The sequence below is a fragment of the Cherax quadricarinatus genome, chromosome 6 (assembly GCF_038502225.1).
Source record: "Cherax quadricarinatus isolate ZL_2023a chromosome 6, ASM3850222v1, whole genome shotgun sequence".
Lineage (NCBI taxonomy): Eukaryota > Metazoa > Arthropoda > Malacostraca > Decapoda > Parastacidae > Cherax > Cherax quadricarinatus.
In genome coordinates this window covers 2,826,003-2,850,343 of record NC_091297.1, presented here as the reverse complement: position 1 = coordinate 2,850,343, position 24,341 = coordinate 2,826,003, and the positions used below count along the sequence as shown (strand labels likewise).

The window sequence follows — 24,341 nt, the reverse complement described above, 5'->3', positions numbered from 1 at the left end:
AATTAAAATGCCGAATTTGTGGTCTATTTTCGTATAGTACTTATGGTTGTATTCTCGTTTTATTGGTCTCATTTGATAGAATGGAAAACATATTATAGAAATAGAGGTGATTTTGATTGATTTTACTATAAAAAGAACCTAGAAATGGAGCTCAAAGTAGGGGAAATGTTTGATTTTTGCCAATGTTCAAAAGTAAACAAATGATGCCATTGTCCAATAAATGTCCAACTAGCCATTCTAATATGCAGTCATGAATGGGTTGATGTTATTTATACAATTATTACAGTATTGCAGTAGTCTGCATAATAGTAAGTCTTCTATTTTTTGTTTGAATAAAAATTCAAAATAGAAAGCAAGAGTAATATCAGAGGGGACTGGAGATGTGACTAATGAACAAAGAAAATGTTATTTTAGAGCCAGGAATGTCTGCATTGTTCATTCTGGACCTTATTTTGAAATTGTCATATTTTTTAGTTTTCGTGAAATTGGCCAAATTGCAAATTTCTGACCACATTATTAGGTAGTTGAAATTGGTAAATGGGCAGTTTCTTGTACTCAATCGATAGAAAAAATGGAGTTCTAAAGAAATAGCTATGAGTTTGGGCGACTGGAACAATGGAATTAGCCGAAAATAGGGTTCAAAGTAAACCATACCCCCGGCCGGGATTGAACCCGCGGTCATAGAGTCTCAAAACTCCAGCCCGTCACGTTAGCCACTAGACCAGCTAGCCACAATAAGATTCATCCAACTAGGTATATTTCTACACCATAGGAAAGTTAGCACAGGCACCTCTGTGACCACAAATGCAAGTTTTTACAGACGAATCTCCAGCTAGAGTTCGTCACGGCCACGCTAGCTGGAGATTCGTCTGTAAAAACTTGCATTTGTGGTCACAGAGGTGCCTGTGCTAACTTTCCTATGGTGTAGAAATATACCTAGTTGGATGAATCTTATTGTGGCTAGCTGGTCTAGTGGCTAACGCGACGGGCTGGAGTTTTGAGACTCTATGACTGCGGGTTCAATCCCGGCCGGGGGTATGGTTTATTTGCAATCGTGTCATTACGATTTCTTGAGTCAGGGTTCAAAGTGGGCGAAATCGCCGATTTGTAAACAGCGCTGAGGTCGCTAACTTCGCGAGAGCATAATTCCGTCAGTTTTCCATCAAATTTCGGTTTTTTGGTGTCATTACAATCGGGAAAATATTCTCTGTCATTTCATAAGAAAAAATGTTTTATTTTTTTTTTTAAATTTTGCGACACCAGGAGACACCTCAGGATTGGGGGTTGCGACAGTCAAAGGGTTAATAATAGTTGTAATATTATTAATGGTTGTAACATAATAGTTGTAATATTATTAATGGTTGTAACATTAATAATAGTTGTAATATTATTAATGGTTGTAACATTAATAATAGTTGTAATATTATTAATGGTTGTAACATAATAGTTGTAATATTATTAATGGTTGCAACATTAATAATAGTTGTAATATTATTAATGGTTGTAACATTAATAATAGTTGTAATATTATTAATGGTTGTAACATTAATAATAGTTGTAATATTATTAATGGTTGTAACATTAATAATAGTTGTAATATTATTAATGGTTGTAACATTAATAATAGTTGTAATATTATTAATGGTTGTAACATTAATAATAGTTGTAATATTGTGATGAATGGTTTGAAAAACCGACAAGTTGAAGATTGAGACACTTATGCAGCATATGGGAATCTTTATTCAGGAAACGTTTCGCCACACAGTGGCTTCATCAGTCCAATACAAAGAGGAAGGCGTAAGGAGAGGAGGAGAATGAGGTAATCAGTCCCTCAACCTGGAGTCGATGTGTTCAGTCCATCAATCTTGTAGAATGTACAGCATAGGGCCGTAGACGTGGCTTATATACTGTAGTGAGGTGACGTGAAGCAGATGGAGGCGGGGTCATAGTGGTACCATCCACTAGTCGAAGTAGGTCTTCGTCCAAAGGTTGAACAAGTGTTGAAGAATTCTTTGTAACAAGATCCCATGATGCTGCAGTGGATGGTACCACTATGACCTCGCCTCCATCTGCTTCACGTCACCTCACTACAGTATATAAGCCACGTCTACGGCCCTATGCTGTACATTCTACAAGATTGATGGACTGAACACATCGACTCCAGGTTGAGGGACTGATTACCTCATTCTCCTCCTCTCCTTACGCCTTCCTCTTTGTATTTGACTGATGAAGCCACTGTGTGGCGAAACGTTTCCTGAATAAAGATTCCCATATGCTGCATAAGTGTCTCAATCTTCAAGTTGTAATATTATTAATGGTTGTAACATTAATAATAGTTGTAATATTATTAATGGTTGTAACATAAATAATAATTGTAATATTATTAATTGTTGTAACATTAATAATAGTTGTAATATTATTAATGGTTGTAACAATAATAGTTGTAATATTATTAATGATTATAACATTAATAGTAACAGCTTTAACAATAGTCATAAACAGATTCAGTATTGTGTGTAACTCTTGATAAAATTTATAACCTTAATAATTGTGACAGTTTTAGTATTATTATTAAGAGTTGTATAACTAGTAAACCATACCCCGGCCGGGATTGAACCCGCGGTCAGAGAGTCTCAAAACTCCAGCCCGTCATGGCTAACGTGACGGGCTGGAGTTTTGAGACTCTCTGACCGCGGGTTCAATCCCGGCTGGGGTATGGTTTGTTTGCAATCATGTCATTACAATTTCGTGAGTCATAACTAGTAATAATAGGTATATAATTATTAATAACAGTTGAAGCAATTATTATTTATTAATAACTATAATACTTTTGATAAACAGGTGCATAATTATCAGTAATGGTTGTACAGTGGACCCCCGGTTAACGATATTTTTTCACTCCAGAAGTATGTTCAGGTGTCAGTACTGACCGAATTTGTTCCCATAAGGAATATTGTGAAGTAGATTAGTCCATTTCAGACCCCCAAACATACATGTACAAACGCACTTACATAAATACAGTGGACCCCCGCATAACGATCACCTTCGAATGCGACCAATTATGTAAGTGTACTTATGTAAGTGCGTTTGTACGTGTATGTTTGGGGGTCTGAAATGGACTAATCTACTTCACAATATTCCTTATGGGAACAAATTCGGTCAGTACTGGCACCTGAACATACTTCTGGAGTGAAAAAATATCGTTAACCGGGGGTCCACTGTACACTTACGTAATTGGTCGCATTCGTAGGTGAGCGTTATGCGGGGGTCCACTGTAAAAGGTATAACATGATTAATAACTTTCGTAACTATTATTAATGGGTTTAGAATTATTAATAACAGTTTTGACATTATCAGCAAATTAGAAAAATATTATACAGTGGACCCCCGGTTAACGATATTTTTTCATTCCAGAAGTATGTTCAGGTGCCAGTACTGACCGAATTTGTTCCCATAAGGAATATTGTGAAGTAGATTAGTCCATTTCAGACCCCCAAACATACATGTACAAATGCACTTACATAAATACACTTACATAATTGGTCGCATTGGGAGGTGATCGTTAAGCGGGGGTCCACTGTACTTTCCTAAACTAGTGAATCTCAGTCTAACCCCTGAATTCGCTGGCCCCAAACTCCACACCCAAATTTCACTTGTTTCTGGTCATTCTCAAGATGATTGTCAGTCTTAAGCAAATGTAAGCAATATTTTAATGAGATATTTGCCTCTCAAATACATAATGAGCTCAAATCTGAAATAAAATTTACACGGCCACATTTTTGTTACTCGTTAACTCTACATTCGCAGAACTTGTTGGAACAGAGCCCCTGTGTGTTTAGGGCTAGGTATTGTAACATAGCTGATAAGTGACCTATGTTGCACATGTGTCTTACTCATCACCTATTTACAATATCTAACATAAGCTTAAACTAGTTTAATATCATTTGATTGTGTCCTTAATTTTAATTTTGTATTTAAAGTCACTTTGCTAAATGTCCCATTGTGTTTTTAATTTTGACAGTAGTGACTGGTAAGGATGTGAAGACAGTTCGGCAAGCACGCCTCAAGATAGAGCTGTTAGTCGAGCAGGCACGCAAAAAGTCACCGTTTACCCATTTTCTTTCTATCCCTCTGAATAAACCTGCAATACAAGAAAAATTTCTTGAGTTTAAGGTTTGTGGAAACTTGTTATTTGTGGAGGAAAAATTACAGTTGCAGAGTGGGACTTTATTGAGATGTCTGACCTGTGGAACGGGCTTCTGAATTATGCTTTCACAGAGTTAATGGTCTCTGCGATATTTATGCACTGGTGATTTCGCCCACTTTGAATCCTGTTTCAGGCCAATTCCATCATTCCAGTCAACCAAACTTTTAGCTATTTTGTTAGTATGCCTTCGATTCTGTTAATTGATCACAAGAAACCACCTATTTAACTATTTCAACTATCCAATAATGTGATCATAAATTGGTAATTTGGCGAATTTCACTCATTAAAAAATGCTAATTTAAAAATAGGGTCCAGAATAAACAATGTAGACATTCCTGGCACTAAAATGACATTTCCTGTGTTCATTAGTTATGTCCCCAGGCCTCTCTTATGTTACACTTGCTTTCCATTTTGAATTTTTATTCAAACAAATAATAGAAGATTTACTGTTATGCAGACTACTGCATTATTAAAATTGTATAAATAATGTCATCTCCATGGGGAAGTGGAACAGAATTCTTCCTCCATAAGCCATGCGTGTTGTAAGAGGCAACTAAAATGCCGGGAGCAAGGGGCTAGTAACCCCTTCTCCCGTATAAATTACTAAATTTAAAAGAGAAACTTTCGTTTTTCTTTTTGGGCCACCCTGCCTTGGTGGGATATGGCCTGTGTGTTGAAAGAAAGAAAGAAATAATGTCAGCTCATTTATGATTGCATATTACACTGGCCAGTTGGATATATACTAGATGAGTGATGTGATTAGTGTCCTCTGGAATATTGATAAAAATTAAATATTTCCATTACTCTGAGCTCAGTTTTAAACTACTTCCAGTCCTGAAATTAAAATCATCTCTATTTCTGTAATATATCTTCAATTGTATGAAAGGAAACCAAGAAACTGAGAATAAAACCATGAAAACAATCCAAAAATAAACTGCAGATTCTCAGTTTTAAACCATACACACAATTACAGTTTTGCTTTTCTCATCATGCACTGTGTGGAGCGGGTTTTTTTTTTTATATTGTGCATACTCGTGGCATAGACCCATTCTCTCATGCCTAGGCCAAAATTTACTGCTCACAGCTTATCTGAGTGAGCTGAGCTCATCACCTAGTTCTATGGCACAGACCTTGAGCTCAAAACTAGTACTATAGCATGGACCCTGAAAGGGTTAAGGCACCTTTGTCTGTTAGCACAGATGTGGATGTGGGATCTTTGATGCACATCACCACTGCTTTTGTCTACTAGAGACATTGCTGCACAGTACTACAGTAATGTCATCAAAATGGTAAGCTTTTATCATTATGCACTCGAAATGTTTGTCGTGCTTCTTGGATATAGTAAGTTTCATAGCAGTAATAGTTTATATTTCTCTTGCTTATGCAGAAAGAAGTGCTAGAGAAGTGCGGAGATTGCCGAGGCGTTGATGAGTCAATTTTTCAAGAGCCTGCCAAACTTCATCTAACACTGTGTGTCATGGTGTTAGCAGATGAACGTGAGCGCCGGCAAGCTCTGGAAGCACTGGCTAAATGTCCAGAAAATGTTTTAAGGTTAGTTGAACCCAAAAATATTTTTCAGTTTTTATTAAGAGAGGGCATCCTGCAATGCTGATTATCCATTAAATCCAAGTGAGATAATTGTTTTTCCATAAACTTAACAATAACAGACAATGCTGGATTTAATAAACTTCATCGCTGAAATCCAATTTCAATTTACCCAGTCGACAGTAACAATGATTTAACCCTTCGAGGGTCTCGACGCCTGCTCGCAATTTTACTCACAGGGTCGAAGAATTTAAAAAAAAAAATTCTCATGAAATCGTAGAGAATCTTTTTCCGAAGGTAATGAAACCACAAGTACGAAATTTGGTGGAAAACTTATGGGATTACACTCTCATAAAGTTAGCAGTCTTGGTGATATTTACATATTGGCAATTTCACCCAATTTGAGCCCTCTTTTGTCTAATTCCATTGTTCCAGTCGACCAAACTCATAACTGTTTAGCTAGAACTACTTTTATTCTACCGATTGAGTACAAGAAACTGCCCATTTAGCTATTTCATCTACCCAGTAAAGTGATCAGAAATTACTAATTTAGCAAATTTCACACAAAATTTAAGAAAGGCCAATTTCAAGGCAAGGTCCAGAATAAGTAATGTAGACATTCCAGGCACTAAAATAACATTTTCTCTGTTCATTAGTCACGTCTCCAGGCCCCTCTTATATTATGCTTGCTTTTCATATTGAATTTTTATTCACACAATAAATAGATTATTTACTGTTATTCAGACTACTTCATAATTGTAATAATAGAATAAATAATATCCGCACATTCGAGAATGCATATTAGACCAGCCAGTTGGCATGTATTGGATGCGTGATGTGATTTGTTTACTCTTGAGCATCGGCAAAAATCAATGTTCAAGAGCTCGATTTCAAGCTCTTGAACATTCCATTTTGTCAAATGAGACCAAGAAAATGAGAATACGACCATAAATACACTGCAAAGTTGCTGTTTTAAACCATACACATGGTCGCAGTTTTTTTTATACTGCTCTCACTGACCATGCAGACCCATTCTCTCACATGTAGGCCTACCAGCTTTCTCCCGCAAGATCTGAAGCCACTAGAATTTTGGCGTAGTATTACAGGACCGACACTGGCTTCAAAGCCGTAATATTATGGACTGACCCCCAAAGGGTTAATGGACATCGTTAGTTAAATTCAAAGCCAGTTTGCTCCAAACAATAATGAACAATCATGAATTTAATGGACTTTGCTCCTCATTTATGGACTTTGTCCAGACAGCTTTTGTCTATTAAATAAGATTTGTTAAAATTGATGTTATACTGTAATAGCTGTTCAGGCATGTAGATTGTGAATCAGTGATTTGTTGTCCAGTTTCTAGAGCACATGATTTTTGCACTATATTAAATTTTTAAGAAAATAAGTGCTGAAAAACTGACACTTGAGAAATAACTAGTGATGCAAGATGCCACAAGAAAAAATTAAATGCTGCTCTAGACCATAGGAGACAACTGATTTATAATAAATAATATTTTACAGTTCTCCACAGGGATTTGGAAAAGAATCTTTCCTTCATAAGCCATATGTGTTGTAAGAGGCAACTAAAATGTCAGAAGCAAGGAGCTAGTAACTCCTTCTCCTGTTTAAATTACTAAATTTAAAACGAAAGACTTTTGTCTTTCTTTTTAGGGCACTCTTGATCAGACCCTAATCAACCATGAGGCCTGCTCTCAGACTGAGCCACGGGGGCATTGACCCCCAAAACCCTCTCCAGGTAAACCCTGTCTTGGTGGGAGATGGCCGGTGTGTTGAAGAAAAAAAAAATTTGTTTATCTTTTTGGGTCACCCTACCTTGGTGGCAGACAGTCAGTGCATTGAAAAAACTGTATAGTATTATATAATAAAGACCCTGCATGAATGACATAGCATAGATAATGCTGGTTACAAAACAGGAATCCCAGGGAACCAAAAACAGCAACTCTTCTACATGTCATATTTCAAATGTTCCCTCAGCTTCAGCGTTTTTAAAGAAAGTGCAGTTACACTAACTACTGTACCAGCGGTTCCTGCTGAGACCTTGGTGACACTTTTTAACAGGCTTTGTGGGGTAAAAATATATTTTTTATGAACCTGTTTCCATTATATTGGATGGGTATTTGTTTGATTTTAGCTTCATGTATGACTGTTTGGTCCAAGTATCTTGATTAAACCATGATTCCTTGCTTCATTAACTTCCTTGTAAAGCTTATTATTGTTATAGTACAGTAAGTATATGCATGGAAAATATTTTAAATGTTAACAACAAGTTGACTTGCTCAGAATGCTCCTAGAGGTATTTTAAACTCTGTAAAGTATCACAGTTTTCAGGATATCTTTTTATTATGTACTGTTATATGCAAATGTATGAAGACTTTTCATTGCCACAGCTTTCTCAAAAAAAAAAAAAAAGTATAAAAGCCATGAAGTTGAGGATTAAGATTATGTCATATGCCTGGAAATTTGATTATTACCATATCTACTTTGATGTTGGGAACTTGACCAGCATAATGTGATCAACTTTCATTGCTCTCTCACTGTATGGATATCACTCATGAAAAATAAAAGCCATCCTACTGTGAATGGAGCAAGTCACAATTAACTGACAATGTGCAGAGGAATGCTTACATAACTTTTCACCTGCAATAACCATATCTCACCTTAATTAAGGAATTTATATATGATGCATCATCTGTCAGTTAAACCTTTTTCATAGCTGTTGAACTTTGTTGATATTAAGTACTAATCAAAAATGTTGTAATAATGATACTGGATGTGACTGTAGTAACTGATACTTAGTACACTATATTTAAGACTTGTCTCTATTTAGTATAAAGCAGTTTGGTTTATACCTGGAGTTTACCTGGAGAGAGTTCTGGGGGTCAATGCCCCTGTGGCCCTGTCTGTGACCAGGCCTCCTGATGGCAAAAAAAAATTTTTAGGCTTAAAACACTCAGTAAAATAATCCTAACATTTTGGTAAGAAAAAATTTGTTTTTTTGAATATTTTGCGACATAGAATGACAGTTTCAGAAAGGGGCCTGCGACAGTCAAAGGGTTAACCACTTGCTAACAAATTGCACCAAATATCTGAACACTTCCTCCATACCCAAACTCTCCCAATCTGACATCCCTCTTGCATACTCTCACAAATTCATTTACTAATCTCTGCAACCTCCCCCCTCTCCCAGCCATATCCATCTCTCCAAATACCAACAAATTTTTAGGCAGATACTGATATCAAAATTAGAAGACACCAATTCTGATAGTGAACACTAGGATGTTGAGGTGTGGGACTGACAGGGAATTACATCTTTCATTTTATGGTGTAAATTACCCATGTGAAGAAAAGAGAGAAAAAAAAAAAACTTACCACTGATAAGGATATTAACTTGTCCCAGTGGTGCAACATCATTACCTGTTGAAATATAGATTAAGTTCAGCAATCAAATTTTCAAGATTTTATGTTGATTATTTGTTAAACTAAAATGTGTAACATACATAACTTTCAAAACTTAACTGCACATGAATAGCATTTCTATAAGTTTTTTTTTTTTTTCTCAACAAACTGGCCGTATCCCACCAAGGCAGGGTGGCCCAAAAAGAAAAATGAAAGTTTTTCTTTTTAAATTTAGTAATTTGTACAGGAGAAGGGGTTACTAGCCCCTTGCTCCCGGCATTTTAGTCGCCTCTTACAACACTCATATCTTACAGAGAAAGAATTCTGTTCCACTTTCCCATGGAAAATTTCTATAAGTACTTATACAATTATTCCTGGCTGTTGTTTATCCTTTACTACTAAGAATAAACAACAGCCAGATTTTTTGTAATGTATTTAATGAATATTGCTACATTTTTCTAGAAAGGTAAGTACTGTATTAGCCAAATAATTCATTAAAAAGTTATAACAAAGCACAAAAGCAGTGTCAAGAAGTATGTAGATACATCTGCCAATTATTCATAATGGATACTGAAACTGAGAAGTAACTTTCTCTTGTCAGGAAGTATTTAGCTGAAGAGAAACTCAGGGTGGAAATGAAAGGCATCGAGTACATGAATGATGACCCAGGTGAGGTTGATGTTCTGTACGGCCGCGTCAATGCCCTAAGTTGGTCTCATTCACTCCAGACTATTGCTGATTCCCTTGTGGATGAGTTTCTTAAAGCTGGTAAGTACTTGAAACACATTTGCATTATATACTGTACCATTGAGGGAAATGTCAACCACACCCAAAATACAGTATTTTATTTAGCAATTCCTGAATGTAAATTCATTGTAGGCTTTTAGTATTTTTTTTTTCATTTTTTAGCCATGCTATCGAAGTAATTACCTTTAATGTGATTTACAGCCAAGTCTCAATTAGTGTAAATAATGAATTCCATTTGGTGGTCACATTATTTAAACTAAACACTATTCAAATTACAGGAGGGCCTTTCTTATACAGCAGTTTAGAATCCAGGCTACTGCTGTAAAGCAAAAATCACTGTGAAGCCAATCATAGCCTTTTTCCACTTTCAGATGCATATAAAAGCCTGATAACTAATTTACACTTACTGTATATATTAAGTGGGCAATAGACCTAGGCCTAAAAAATGCATTTACAGTGCACACATTACTCATATTAAAATATTTGCATCATTAGTTTATAGTGAATATATTTATTGTGGGAAGTCTGAATAAATGGAGAATGGTCCAGGTCAGACCAAAATGTCGTCGTAAGCTCCCCTCTCCTGTGTGCTTTTTATTTATGAATTGTTCCAGTCACAGTATTGTGACTTTTTGTTATTTAAGAATGGGTATTAGCCAAACACCATAAAGCAAAGTGCTGTAAAGTGGGGCCCACTTGTATTATACTAATTTTCCATACTGCTTTGTATAATTAAAATAATTTAGTAGTGTAATAGATTCTTTTAAACTTTAATTAAAAAATGTTTTGTGTTCTTGTTTATAAATACCCCTTCAGTCTTCTTAACCCTTAAACTGTCCAAACGTAGATCGATGTTTGCTCGCATAGCACTCCGAACGTAGAACTATGTTTTTTTACATTGTTTCTTATGGAGAAAATCAAGGTCGGAGCGCTTCGTGTGCAAATGTATATCTACATTTGGACGGTTTAAGGGTTTAGATAGGCACTTAATATTATGGCATTGAAGAAGCAATATCAGCAAAGGAGATGCATGCTCAGAAGGTGCCTGACATAATTATAAAATATTTTATTTCTTTGTGTAGTATACAAAGTGTAATTTACATATAATATAATATTGTTAAGCACAAAGAAAGCCACTATTAATCCTGGCACATGTGCGTCAGGATTAATAACTGTGGAAAGAACACATTAGTTCAGGATAAGCAGGTTCTGATTGTCCCAAAACCTGGCATTCCAGTGAGCAGTGCTGCTGTTGGCCGTGTAATTTATTTAATTCAGGACTTGTTAAGCTCATTTCCAATAAAGAAGGTAAGAGAGACCAAAAAAAATAATTGTCATGTCTTGGTGCTTAGCTTCTCAGCTTCTGAGGCAAAACAGGATGTTGAGGCTTCCCTGGCTTTCTGCTTGTGGTTTTTGAACCAGTCAAGATCCTGCCTAAGATAGTTGGTCTTTCACCTTGAGAATCCTCAGGTACAGGAACTGTCTAAAACAGGTTGTGCCCTTAGTGAATGTTTTTCTAAAGTGTTTCCCAAAATTTTAAATGTCATTATTAAGAATGGTTGGTATTTATTTGTTGGCTTGGCAAGATGCAGAGTTAATGAGAGGTTTTGGGTGACCCATTTTTATTATTGCCAGGAGTTTCATCATACTGCAGCAAAATGTACTCATAAGGATAGTTCACCTAGGTGTGCTTTTTGTGCTGGTGATCAAGAGTCTAGAAGTTATATTAATTTTTCTAGAAATGCTCCTTGAAACAAAATTCAGCGTTTTGCTTCTAGCTCAGACTGTCCCTAGATGGTGCTCCAGCATCTTCAAAGCCACTGAAGATGGGATTATTAAACATGTGTGGTGTGAACACTAGATCACCAGGTTCTGACTGACAAACCAAAATTTAGAGTTCCAGTGGACAGTGTCGCTATTGGCCATATAACTGATTTAATTCAAGATTCATTAAGCTCTGTTCTAGTGAAGAAAGTAAGGTAGGCAAAAACTACATGCCTTGGTGCTACATCTATACCAATTCATTCAACTGAGACAGCTTTATGCAAAGTTCATAATGATCTCGTGCTGAACATTTGTTTGGGATATGCATTGCTGTTAATTTTTGTTGGACCCCTCTGCTGCATTTGACATCAATGATTATGGATTACTGATCAACACTTTTTGGTTGTGGTTTTAGGGATGTACTGCTTTGTCACTACTGAAATCACTTCTTTGGGAAGGTCATATTTGGAGATGAGATTTTGATCCCTTTGATTGTGGTACTCTCAGTTTGCAACCCGTAGAATCAGTGAAGGAACTCATTGTTAACCTGGATTCTTCATTATAATTAATTGAGCATATGAAACACATTCTTCATGGGAAAGTAGAACAGAATTCTTCTTCTGTAAGATGTGCGCCATAAGAGGTGGCTACAATGCTGAGAACAAGGGGCTAGTAACCCCTTCTCCTGTATATATTGCTAAATTTAAAGAGAGAAACTTTTGTTTTTCTTTTTGGGCCACTAGAGAGAGAGAGAGACTTCCTATACAGACGAAGGTGAAGAATCACAGAGTTGCTGAGAGGGGCCAATATATCTGAAATACGAAGGGAGGCACTGGTCATAGAAATAGCAAATATCGAACTTAAGCTTAAGGAATCTTACAGGAGACAAGAATCTCAGGAAGAACTAAAAGCCAATAAGGAAATTAAAAAATATATATATATATATGTCTTCACTTATGCCAAATATAAGGGTAAAACAGCATCCAGTATAGGGCCCCTGCTTAGGCAAGATGGAACCTACACAGATGGCAGCAAAGAAATGAGTGAGATACTAAAGTGAGCCATTACCCAGACTATGGGTCAACAATCTAAATGAATTCTTTATGAACGAAACCCAAAATTTGGTCATCTCAAAAATCTCTGATATTATCCTAGCACCACAAGACTTTAAAAAGGCAATAAATGACATGCCCATGCATTCTGCCCCAGGCCCAGACTCATGGAACTCCATGTTCTTCAGGAACTGCAAGAAGCCCCTGTCACGTGCCTTCAGCATTCTATGGAGAAGGAGCATGGACACAGGGGTCATCCCACACTCACTAAAAGCAGCAGACATAGCCCTACTCTACAAAGGTGGCAGTAAAGTAATTGCAAAGAACTACAGATTGATAGCGCTAACATTACATTTCATAAAAATCTTTGAGAGGATTCTAAGAAGCAAGATCGCCAACCACCTAGATACCCATCAGTTACACAACCTAGGGCAACACGGATTTAGAGCAGGTCACTCCTGCCTGTCCCAGCTACTGGACCACTATGACAAGGCCCTGGATGCTATAGAAGATAAACAAAATGCAGATGTAGTATACACAAACTTTGCAAGAACCTTTGACAAGTGCGACCACAGTGTAATAGCGCACTTCAAGTAACTAACAGAATGTAAGGTAAGATAAACTGTAGTAATTTTTACTTAGAATATGTAAAAAGTTTGGCAAATTTAGCAGTGTTAGGAATGTAATCTTATTTTTCCCCATATGTTGTTCTCTTCACATACAGCTGTTTTTCATAGGGTGTCAATTTTCAGGAACATATCTCATGTATTACAAGAGAGAGTTTACTGCATATTTTCTTCATGTCACTTTTCTCTGCTACATTAATTACTGTTCCAAACCCTTGGAGAAACATTCTCACAAATATGCACCTAGGTTGTCTGCAGGTCATGTTCGTGATAGTTATCTAATGAGCTTTTGAAATCTAGGTAGCAGCCAGCATACTGTTGATTGCTACCTGGATTTCAAGAAAGCAAGAGAGTATGCATAGCACATTATCTTTCTTCTTTCTTTCAACAAACCAGCTGTATCCCACCAAAGCAGGGTGGCCCAAAAAGATAAACAAAATTTTCTATTTTTTAACATTAGTATTGTATACAGGAGAGGGGGTTACTAGCCCCTTGCTCCCGACATTTTAGTTGCCTTTTATGACATGCATGGCTTATGGAGGAAGAATTCTGTTCCACTTCCCCATGGAGATAAGAGGAAATAAACAAGAACAAGAACTAGTAAGGAAATAGAAGAAAACCCAGAGGGGTGTGTATATATATCCTTGTACATTCATGTGTAATGTGACCTAAGTGTACTTAGAAGTAGTAAGATGTACCTGAAATCTTGCATGTTTGAGACAGAAAAAAGACACCAGCAATTCTACCATCATGTAAAACAATTACAGGCTTTTGTTTTACACTCACTTGCCAGAATGGTAGTACCTCCCTGGGTGGTTGCTGTTTACCAACCTAGTACCTAGGATATCACATTATATACTCAGTTACACAGAATTGTTGGCATGCCTACACCTCTGCTCTGATCACCTCCCTAACTCTATTTAGCAATTCTGTCTTGTGTTTGACCTGCAGTCACAACCTGTGGATTCAGCTTGGAAAATATGAATGAGTACTCTCTCACTTATAATGGTACAGTTGTTTAGTTTGATTCACCAATAAATTCTTATTTTTTCTTTCTTATGTCTTTACACTTTCTCTGTAAACTGATGCCTGGCAGTTTACTGAGGAATGTTGTAGAATTTACAATATCGATGAGCAGTTATTCCCTTAATTGCATGATATTGGCTTTATTTTGTGCCTAACATTATTACATTATCTGTATACTGCACAAAATAAATAAAAATTTGAATTTGAATATTTTTCAATTCTAAATACAGTGGACCCCCGCATAACGCTATTAATCCATTCCTGAGAGCTCAATGTTATGCGAAATTATCATTATGCGAATTAATTTTCCCCATAAGAAATGATGGAAATCAAATTAATCCGTGCAAGACACCCAAAAGTATGAAAAAAAAAAATTTTACCACATGAAATATTAATTTTAATACACACAAACTTAAGAAAACATGCACAGTTACATGACACTTACCTTTATTGAAAATGTGGTGATGATTGATGGGATGGGAGGAGGGGAGACTGGATGGTTTTAGTGTTTAGAAGGGGAATCCCCGTCCATTAGGACTTGAGGTGTCAAGTCCTTTTCCGGGGTTGCTTCCCTTCTTCTTTTAATGCCACTAGGACCAGCTTCAGAGTCACTGGACTTCTGTCGCACAACATATCTGTCCATAGTGGCCTGTACCTCTCGTTCCTTTATGACTTTCCTAAAGTGTTTCACAACAGTGTCAGTGTAATAGTCACCAGCACGGCTTGCAATAGCTGTCTGAGGGTGATTTTCATCCATGAAGGTTTGCACTTCAAGCCACTTTGCACAGATTTCCTTAATCTTTGAAGTAGGCAACTTCTTCAATTTCTCTCTCCGAACTGCAGCCTCACCATGCCTTATCACACTATGTATGCCACTATGCCTCTTAAATCTCTCAAACCAACCTTTGCTGGCCTTAAATTCACTCGCATCACCACTAGTTGCAGGCATTTTTCTAATTAAATCCTCGTGCAACTTCCTAGCCTTTTCACTTATGATCGCTTGAGAGATGCTATCACCTGCTATCTGTTTTTCATTTATCCACACCAATAACAGTCTCTCAACATCTTCTATCACTTGCGATCTCTGTTTCGAAAGCACAGTTAAACCATTGGCAAGAACAGCTTCCTTGATTGCCGTTCTCTTGGACACAATAGAAGCGATGGTTGATTGGGGTTTACTATATAACCTGGCCAGCTCAGAGACACGCACTCCACTTTCATACTTAGCAATGATCTCTTTCTTCATCTCCATAGTAATTCTCACCCTTATTCCTGTAGGGTTGGCACTAGAAGCTTACTTGGGGCCCATGGTCACTTATTTTTCAGGTGAAATCACTATAAAAAGGCTGTAATAATACGAAATGTTCCGATTGTATGCTTGAATGTTACCGCGGAGGCTGGCTTGTAAACAATGCCACTGGCAGAACAAGTGAGGCTGGCTCAGGCCGCATGGACGTGTCTTGGACGAATCGCGTTGAGCGAATTTTTTAACACTATGCGAGGCAAAATTTTAGCGATAAAATGTATCGCTGTGCGGATTTAACACTATGCGATGCCAACATTATGCGGGGGTCTACTGTACAGTGGTCCCTCAATAATCGTCTGGCCTGATAGTCGTCCATTTTGGAAATTGTCGCGTTATTTCATGTAAACATTGGCTCGCAAATGGTCTGTTAACTCGCTAATTGTCTTTCGTCCTGGACGCGTACTCATGGCTCTGAGCCGCCTTGGCCTCCCTTCCCAGCCAGTGTGCCATTGTTTACCAGTGAGCGACGGTCCCCTCACGTGTTCATACGAAATATTTCATAATATTCCATTCATTTTAGTGCTTGCAAGTGCTAACTAAGCAAGCCTTTGGTAAAGCCTTTGGTAAAGAAGGTGAGAAATACTATTGAATTTAAGAAAAACATCATTGAACAATATGAAAGTGGCGTATGTGTGGGCGAACTGGCCAGGATGTACACGTATAACAAATCCCGTACAACCATATCTTCCATCATAGCCAAGAAAAAGGAAATCAGGGAAGCTGTTGTTGCAAAGGGGGTAAATATGCTGACAAAAATGAGATCACCAGTACTCGAAGATGTTGAGAAGTTAATATTGGTGTGGATAAATGAGAAACAATTAGCAGGAGATAGTCTTATGATGTTGACTATTTGTGAAAAGGCTAGTCAGTTGCATGACGATTTGGTAAAGAAATTGCCTGCAACTAGTGGTGATGTGAGTGAATTTAAGGCCAGCAAAAGCTGGTTTGAGAGATTTAAGAAGCATACTGGCATACACAGTGTGATAAGGCATGGTGAGGCTGCCAGTTCGGACCAAAAAGCTGCTGAAAAATATGTGCAGGAATTCGATGAGTACATAGAGGCTGAAGGACTGAAACCTGAACAAGTGTTCAATTGTGACGAAACAGGCCTGTTTTGGAAAAAAATGCCGAAGAGGACCTACATTACTCAGGAAGAAAAGACACTGCCAGGACTCAAGCCTATGAAAGACAGGCTGACGCTCGTGTTCTGTGCTGATGTTAGTGGGGATTTCAAAGTGAAGCCGTTACTAGTGTACCATTCTGAAAATCTCAGAGTGTTCAAGAAAAACAATGTTATGATGAGTAAATTGTGTGTGTTTTGGAAATCTAATAATAAGGCATGGGTCACTAGGGAAATTTTCGTCGAGTGGTTCAATGAAGTGTTTGGCCCTAGTGTGAAGAATTACCTCCTGGAAAAGAAATTGGATCTCAAGTGCCTGCTAGTAATGGACAATGCACCTGCTCATCCTCCAAACTTGGATGACCTAATTCTGAAGGAGTTTGGGTTCATCACAGTAAAGTTCTTGCCCCCGAATACCACTCCTCTCCTCCAGCCCATGGACCAGCAGGTCATTTCAAACTTTATAAAACTCTACACCAAAGCAATGTTTGAAAGGTGCTTTAATATGACCTCGGACACTCACTTGACCCTAAGAGATTTTTGGAAAGAACACTTCAGTATTCTCCATTGCATAAGCCTTATAGGTAAGGCTTGGGAGGGAGTGACTACCAGGACTTTGAACTCTGCTTGGAGAAACTTGTGGCCAGGTTGTGTCCACAAGAGGGATTTTGAAGGGTTTGAGGTGGCCCCTGATGAGCCTATGTCAGTTGTGAACTCTATTGTGGCACTGGGGAGTTCCATGGGGTTGGATGTGAGTTTGGAGGATGTGGAAGAGTTGGTGGAGGACCACAACAAAGAGCTAACCACTGAGGAGCTGCAAGAGCTTTAGCAGGAAGAGCAACAGATTGCACCTCAGAATCTTGCTGCAGAGGAGGAGGAAGAGAGATGGAAGAAGGTGCCTTCTTCAGAAATTAAGGAGATTTTTGAAATGTGGGGTAGGATGGAAAGATTTGTGGAGAAACATCACCCTGAGAAGGATGTTGCAAGGCATATCGGCAACTTGTACAGTGACAGAGTCTTGGTCCATTTTAGGGAAGTTTTAAAGAGACGCCAGAAACAGAGCTCTCTGGACAGTTTTTTTTTGTGAGACAGGACTCCAGTGACTCTCAAGCTGGTCCTAGTGGCATTAAGAAACAGAGAAGAGAAGTAACCCCAGAAAAGCACTTGGTACCTGAGGTGTTGATGGAAGGGGATATCCCTTCCAAACAGTAATTCAATCTCTCTCCTCCTCCAGTCTTCCATACACTAAGAAGAATCGCCAATAAAGGTAAGTGTTATGCTGTTAATGTTTCATTCATCATGTCCCATTGTATTGTTTATGTACTACATCTATATCTCATGTAAAAAAAATTTTTGTTTTAATACTTCTGGGTGTCAGGAATGGATTAATTGTATTTACATTATTTCTTATGGGGAAAATTGATTCAAAAATCGTCTATTTCGATAATAGTCCCACTTCCAGGAACGGATTAAGGATGATAATTGAGGGACCACTGTAAATGCTAAATTACTTATTGTTTTCTAACTGGCCTCTTGTAAGGTGATTACCTACAGCTCATAACCTGTAAGCAGTGACACCACCTCCCTAACTCTATGTAGTAATTCTGTCTTGTGTTTGACCTGCAGTCACAACCTGTGGATTCAGCTTGGAAAATATCAATGAGTACTCACTCACTTATAATGGTACAGTTGTTTAGTTTGCTGGCAGGGAAGCCAGTTAATGAGATGATAGAATATGTAACAACCATGTGCAAGGAGGCTGAGGAGAGGTTTGTACCCAAGGGTAATAGGAATAATGAGAAAGCCAAGATGAGCCCATGGTTCACCCAAAGGTGCAGGGAGGCAAAAACCAAATGTGCTAGGGAATGGAAGAAATACAGAAGGCAAAAGACCCAGGAGAATAAGGAGAGCAGTCGTAGAGCCAGAAATGAATATGCACAGATAAGAAGGGAGGCCCAACGACAATATGTAAACAACATAGCAGCGAAAGCCAAATCTGACCCGAAGCTGTTATACAGCCACATGAGGAAAACAACAGTCAAGGACCAGGTAATCAGGCTAAGGAAGGAAGGAGGAGAGACAACAAGAAATGACCGTGAAGTATGTGAGGAACTCAACAAGAGATTCAAAGAAGTGTTCACAGAGGAGACAGAAGGGGCTCCAGAAAGACGGAGAGGTGGGGTACACCACCAAGTGCTGGACACGGTACACACAACCGAGGAAGAAGTGAAGAGGCTTCTGAGTGAGCTAGATACCTCAAAGGCAGTGGGGCCAGATAACATCTTTCCATGGGTCCTGAGAGAGGGAGCAGAGGCGCTATGTGTACCCCTAACAACAATGTTCAATACATCTATCGAAACAGGGAGATTGCCTGAGGCATGGAAGACAGCAAATGTAGTCACAATCTTTAAAAAAGGAGACAGACATGAAGCATTAAACTACAGACCAGTGTCACTGACATGTATAGAATGCGAAGTCATGGAGAAGATTATCAGGAGAAGAGTGGTGGAACACCTAGAAAGGAATGATCTCATCAACAGCAGCCAACATGGTTTCAGGGATGGGAAATCCTGTGTCACAAACCTACTGGAGTTCTATGACATGGTGACAGCAGTAAGACAAGAGAGAGAGAGGGGTGGGTGGATTGCATTTTCTTGGACTGCAAGAAGGCGTTTGATAAAGTTCCACACAAGAGATTAGTGCAAAAGCTGGAGGACCAAGCAGGGATAACAGGGAAGGCATTACAATGGATCAGGGAATACTTGTCAGGAAGACAGCAGCGAGTCATGGTACGTGGCGAGGTGTCAGAGTGGGCACCTGTGACCAGCGGGGTCCCACAGGGGTCAGTCCTAGGACCAGTGCTGTTTCTGGTATTTGTGAACGACATGACGGAAGGAATAGACTCCGAAGTGTCCCTGTTTGCAGATGACGTGAAGTTGATGAGAAGAATTCATTCAATCGAAGACCAGGTAGAACTACAAAGGGATCTGGACAGGCTGCAGACCTGGTCCAGCAATTGGCTCCTGGAGTTCAACTCCACCAAGTGCAAAGTCATGAAGATTGGGGAAGGGCAAAGAAGACCGCAGACAGAATACAGTCTAGGGGGCCAGAGACTACAAACCTCACTCAAGAAAAAAGATCTTGGGGTGAGTATAACACCAGGCACATCTCCTGAAGTGCACATCAACCAAATAACTGCTGCAGCACATGGGCACCTAGCAAACCTCAGAACAGCATTCCGACATCTTAATAAGGAATCGTTCAGGACCCTGTACACCGTGTACGTTAGGCCCATATTGGAGTATGCGCCACCAGTCTGGAACCCACACCTAGCCAAGCACGTAAAGAAACTAGAGAAAGTGCAAAGGTTTGCAACAAGACTAGTCCCAGAGCTAAGAGGTATGTCCTTCGAGGAGAGGTTAAGGGAAATCAACCTGACGTCACTGGAGGACAGGAGAGATAGGGGGGACATGATAACGACATACAAAATACTGAGAGGAATTGACAAGGTGGACAAAGACAGGATGTTCCAGAGATGGGACACAGCAACAAGGGGACACAGTTGAAAGTTGAAGACACAGATGAATCACAGGGATGTTAGGAAGTATTTCTTCAGTCACAGAGTAGTCAGAAAGTGGAATGATTTGGGAAGTGATGTAGTGGAGGCAGGATCCATACATAGCTTTAACCCTTTGACTGTTGCAACCCCCAATCCTGAGGTGTCTCCTGATGTCGCAGAATTTCAAAAAAAAAAAAATTATTTTTTCTTATGAAATGATAGAGAATCTTTTCCCGATTGTAATGACACCAAAAAAACGAAATTTGATGGAAAACTGACGGAATTACGCTCTCGCGAAGTTAGCGACCTCGGCGCTGTTTACAAATCGGCGATTTCGCCCACTTTGAGCCCTATTTTCGTCTAATTCCATTGTTCCAGTCGACCAAACTCATAGCTATTTCGTTAGAACTCCATTTTTTCTATCGATTGAGTACAAGAAACTGCCCATTTACCGATTTCAACTACCTAATAATGTGGTCAGAAATTTGCAATTTGGCCAATTTCACGAAAACTAAAAAATATGACAATTTCAAAATAAGGTCCAGAATGAACAATGCAGACATTCCTGGCTCTAAAATAACATTTTCTTTGTTCATCAGTCATGTCTCCAGGCCCCTCTGATATTACTCTTGCTTTCTATTTTGAATTTTTATTCAAACAAAAAATTGAAGACTTACTATTATGCAGACTACTGCAGTACTGTAATAATTGTATAAATAACATCAACCCATTCATGACTACATATTAGAATGGCTAGTTGGACATTTATTGGACAATGGCATAATTTGTTTACTTTTGAACATTGGCAAAAATCAAACATTTACCCTACTTTGAGCTCCATTTCTAGGTTCTTTTTATAGTAAAATCAATCAAAATCACCTCTATTTCTATAATATGTTTGCCATTCTATCAAATGAGACCAAGAAAACGAGAATACAACCATAAATACCATACGAAAATAGACCACAAATTCGGCATTTTAATTAAAAAAAACGGTCGGAGTTTTTTTTCCCCCCATTATGCACTGCATGCTCCAGGATTTTTTTTATATGGTGCACACTGACCACACAGACCCATTCTCTCACATGTTGGCCTACCAGCTTTCTCCTGCTTGATTTGAAGCCGCTAGAATTTATGAGTATACATATACGTCAAACACGGTACCTCGTAAGACGTATATATATGGCCGCGACAGTCAAAGGGTTAAGCAGAGGTATGATAAAGCTCATGGTTCAGGGAGAGTGACCTAGTAGCGACCAGTGAAGAGGCGGGGCCAGGAGCTTGGACTTGACCCCTGCAACCTCATCTAGGTGAGTACAGGTGAAGTTAAAACCTATGATGAGTGAGTCATAAAACTCTAGGCCAGTAAGTAAGCCTCTAGGTCAGCTGACTGCAACAGGATTCATCCAAAGTCATCATGATGATGGCTTTGAGGAGACTTGAACTAGAGTTCATCACAGCCATATTGGTGGGAGATTCATCTGTAAAAACTTGCATTTGCAGTCACAGCGGGGCCCATGCTGACCCTGTGGTGTATAAATATACTACCTAGTTGGGTGAATCTTATTGTTTCCAGCTGGCCCAGTGGCTTAAGCACTGGCCTGAAGTTTTATGACTCACTCACCATGGGTTCTATCCCCACTCGTATAGTGGTTTGTTTGCAATCATGTTATTATGATTTCGTGAGTCTTTAAGCAATGAATTTGTTTGATTTCAACAGGTGTGGTGAACAAACAGTATGAAAGAGTAAAGCTTCACGTGACGTTGATGAACACACTTTTCCGTCACGATCGAGATGGTGTTACAGACACAAAAGCTGGAAGAGATAGAGAGTCATTCAATGCACGACAAATCTTGGAGGTTAGTGCATCATTCCTATGCTTTGTCAGTAGGAAAAATACTTGTTACTGATGACACTATAAATTCACATAGGTAATAAGTTCATTGTATGCATGGGTTTGATCCCTTATAATTTATTGCCAAGCTACTTTTATTTTCAAGTAAATGGGGTAGAATCGATACTGTTCATTGTCTTAGGTATGCATACTTAGGACCTTCATCACGGCACATGAAAATGTTTGCAACTTCATGTGTAGAAAGTCTGTAAGTAGGGTTCTCCCCAGTGGTCTTTCATTTCAGTTAAGTTCCTAATACAGTAACAGAATTACTGGTTCCAAATGTATGCTTGATGTTGGATATTGATCCTTACCCCCATCCTTTCCCTAATTGAATATGGTTCGCTTCCAACAGCAGTGCCAAGCTTTCCTCCATAGATCAGTACCTTTACCTTTGATATACCTTTGAAGAGTTTTGAGAGTTTTACTACTCTTGTCTGGTGCTTGCTTGGTCAAGTAGGCTATTGCTGCTGGAGCCCTGCTGCCCCACATATCCATCTTGAAGGCTTCTACACTTGTTCCAGCCTTGTTTCTGATATCTTTTGGTAAGATATTGCATAGACTAGGAACCCAAATGTTGATACAGTGTTCCCTTATTGTCCCTACTGCATCCCTGTGCCTCACTGGGTTTATTCTGCACTTCTTCCCATATCTCTCACTCCAGTATGTTATGGCAGTGTGCAGATTTGGGACCATGCCCTCGAGTACTTTCCAGTTATATATTATCATGTATCTTTCTCTCCTCTGCTCCAAGGAGTGCATGTTCAAGACTTGAAGATGTTCCCAGTAATTTACGTGTTTTACTGACTCAGTGTGAGCCATAAACGATCTCTGTATTTGTTCCAGCTCTGATGTTTCTCCTACTTTGAACGGGGCCATCAGCAGTGAGAAATATTCTAAATAAGGAAGCACAAGCGATTTGAAGAGTGCCACCATTGGCATTATTTCCCTTGTTTTGAAAGTTCTCAATACCCACCCTGTCATTTTCCTGGCTGTTGTAATCTTTGTTTTGTTATGGTCTTTAAAAGAAAGGTCAACTGACATAATTATTCCCAGGTCTTTTACTTGTTCCTTTCATTCTATTTGGTGACCCTCTTGAGTTTTATATACAGTGTTCCTTTTGAGTTCTTCATTCTTTCCATACCTAAGCAGCTAGAACTTATCACCATTGAATGTCATGTTGTTCTCCACTGCCCACTGGAAAACCCTGCTTATGTCTTCCTGTAATTTTTCAGTGTCTTCTACCAAAGTGACTTTCATGCTTATTTTAGTGTCATCTGCAAATGATGATACAAAAGTGTGACGGGTGTTTTTATCTATGCTATGAGGATGAGAAACAGCAGAGGTGCCAGCAAGGTAAAAAGTTCACTGTCTTGGGGCACTAAGCTTTTTACCTCACTGATGTTGGATCTTGCTCTGTTTACTACTGCTTTTTGAGTTCTGTGTGTTAGGAACCCAAAAATCCATCTGCCTACCTTCTCCGTAATGCCCATGGCCCTCATTTTGTGCGCTATGACTCCATGATCGCATTTGTCAAATGCCTTTGAAAAGCCTGTGTAAATCACATCTGCATTTTGGTCGTCTTCTAATGCCTCCGTAATTTTGTCATAACGTTTCAGCAGCTGTGACAGGCATGATCGTCCTGCTCTAAACCCATGCTGGTTCGAGTTATGCTGGTTGTGCTGGTCCATGAAATTTGTAATCTGCCATCTCATCTCTCTTAAGAAGATTTTTATGATGTGAGAAGTTAGGGCTACTGGCCTGTAATATTTAGCTAGTGCTCTGTTATCTCCCTTATGCAAAGGAGCTATGTCTGCACTCTTTAAGGCCTCCAGTATTTCACCTAGATCTAAGCTCTTTCTCCAGAGAATACTGAGGGCTCTTACTAGTGGTACTTTGTACTTCTTTATAAATAGGGCATTTTGTGAATCTGGTCCAGGTGCTGAGTGAGTGGGCATATTATCCATTTCTTTTTTGAAATCTATGGGATTTGTTCTGATGTCAGTTAGTCAGTCTGCATGGCCTTCTGCTGGAGTGAAAAATGTTTCTACTTTCTACTTTGCTGTAATTTAGTGGG

The 24,341-nt window shown here is 38.8% G+C and overlaps 1 protein-coding gene across 1 annotated transcript in view; it reads left to right on the top strand.

Moving 5' to 3' along the window:
• The window catches only part of LOC128694036 (activating signal cointegrator 1 complex subunit 1), a 56,097-nt gene that overhangs the window by 13,887 nt on the left and 17,869 nt on the right, over positions 1-24,341 (top strand). The window contains exons 4-7 of the mRNA XM_070079836.1: positions 4,022-4,173; positions 5,595-5,758; positions 9,771-9,937; positions 22,090-22,229. Coding sequence (XP_069935937.1) covers positions 4,022-4,173; positions 5,595-5,758; positions 9,771-9,937; positions 22,090-22,229 — 623 coding nt within the window. The remainder of the gene's footprint in view (positions 1-4,021; positions 4,174-5,594; positions 5,759-9,770; positions 9,938-22,089; positions 22,230-24,341) is intronic.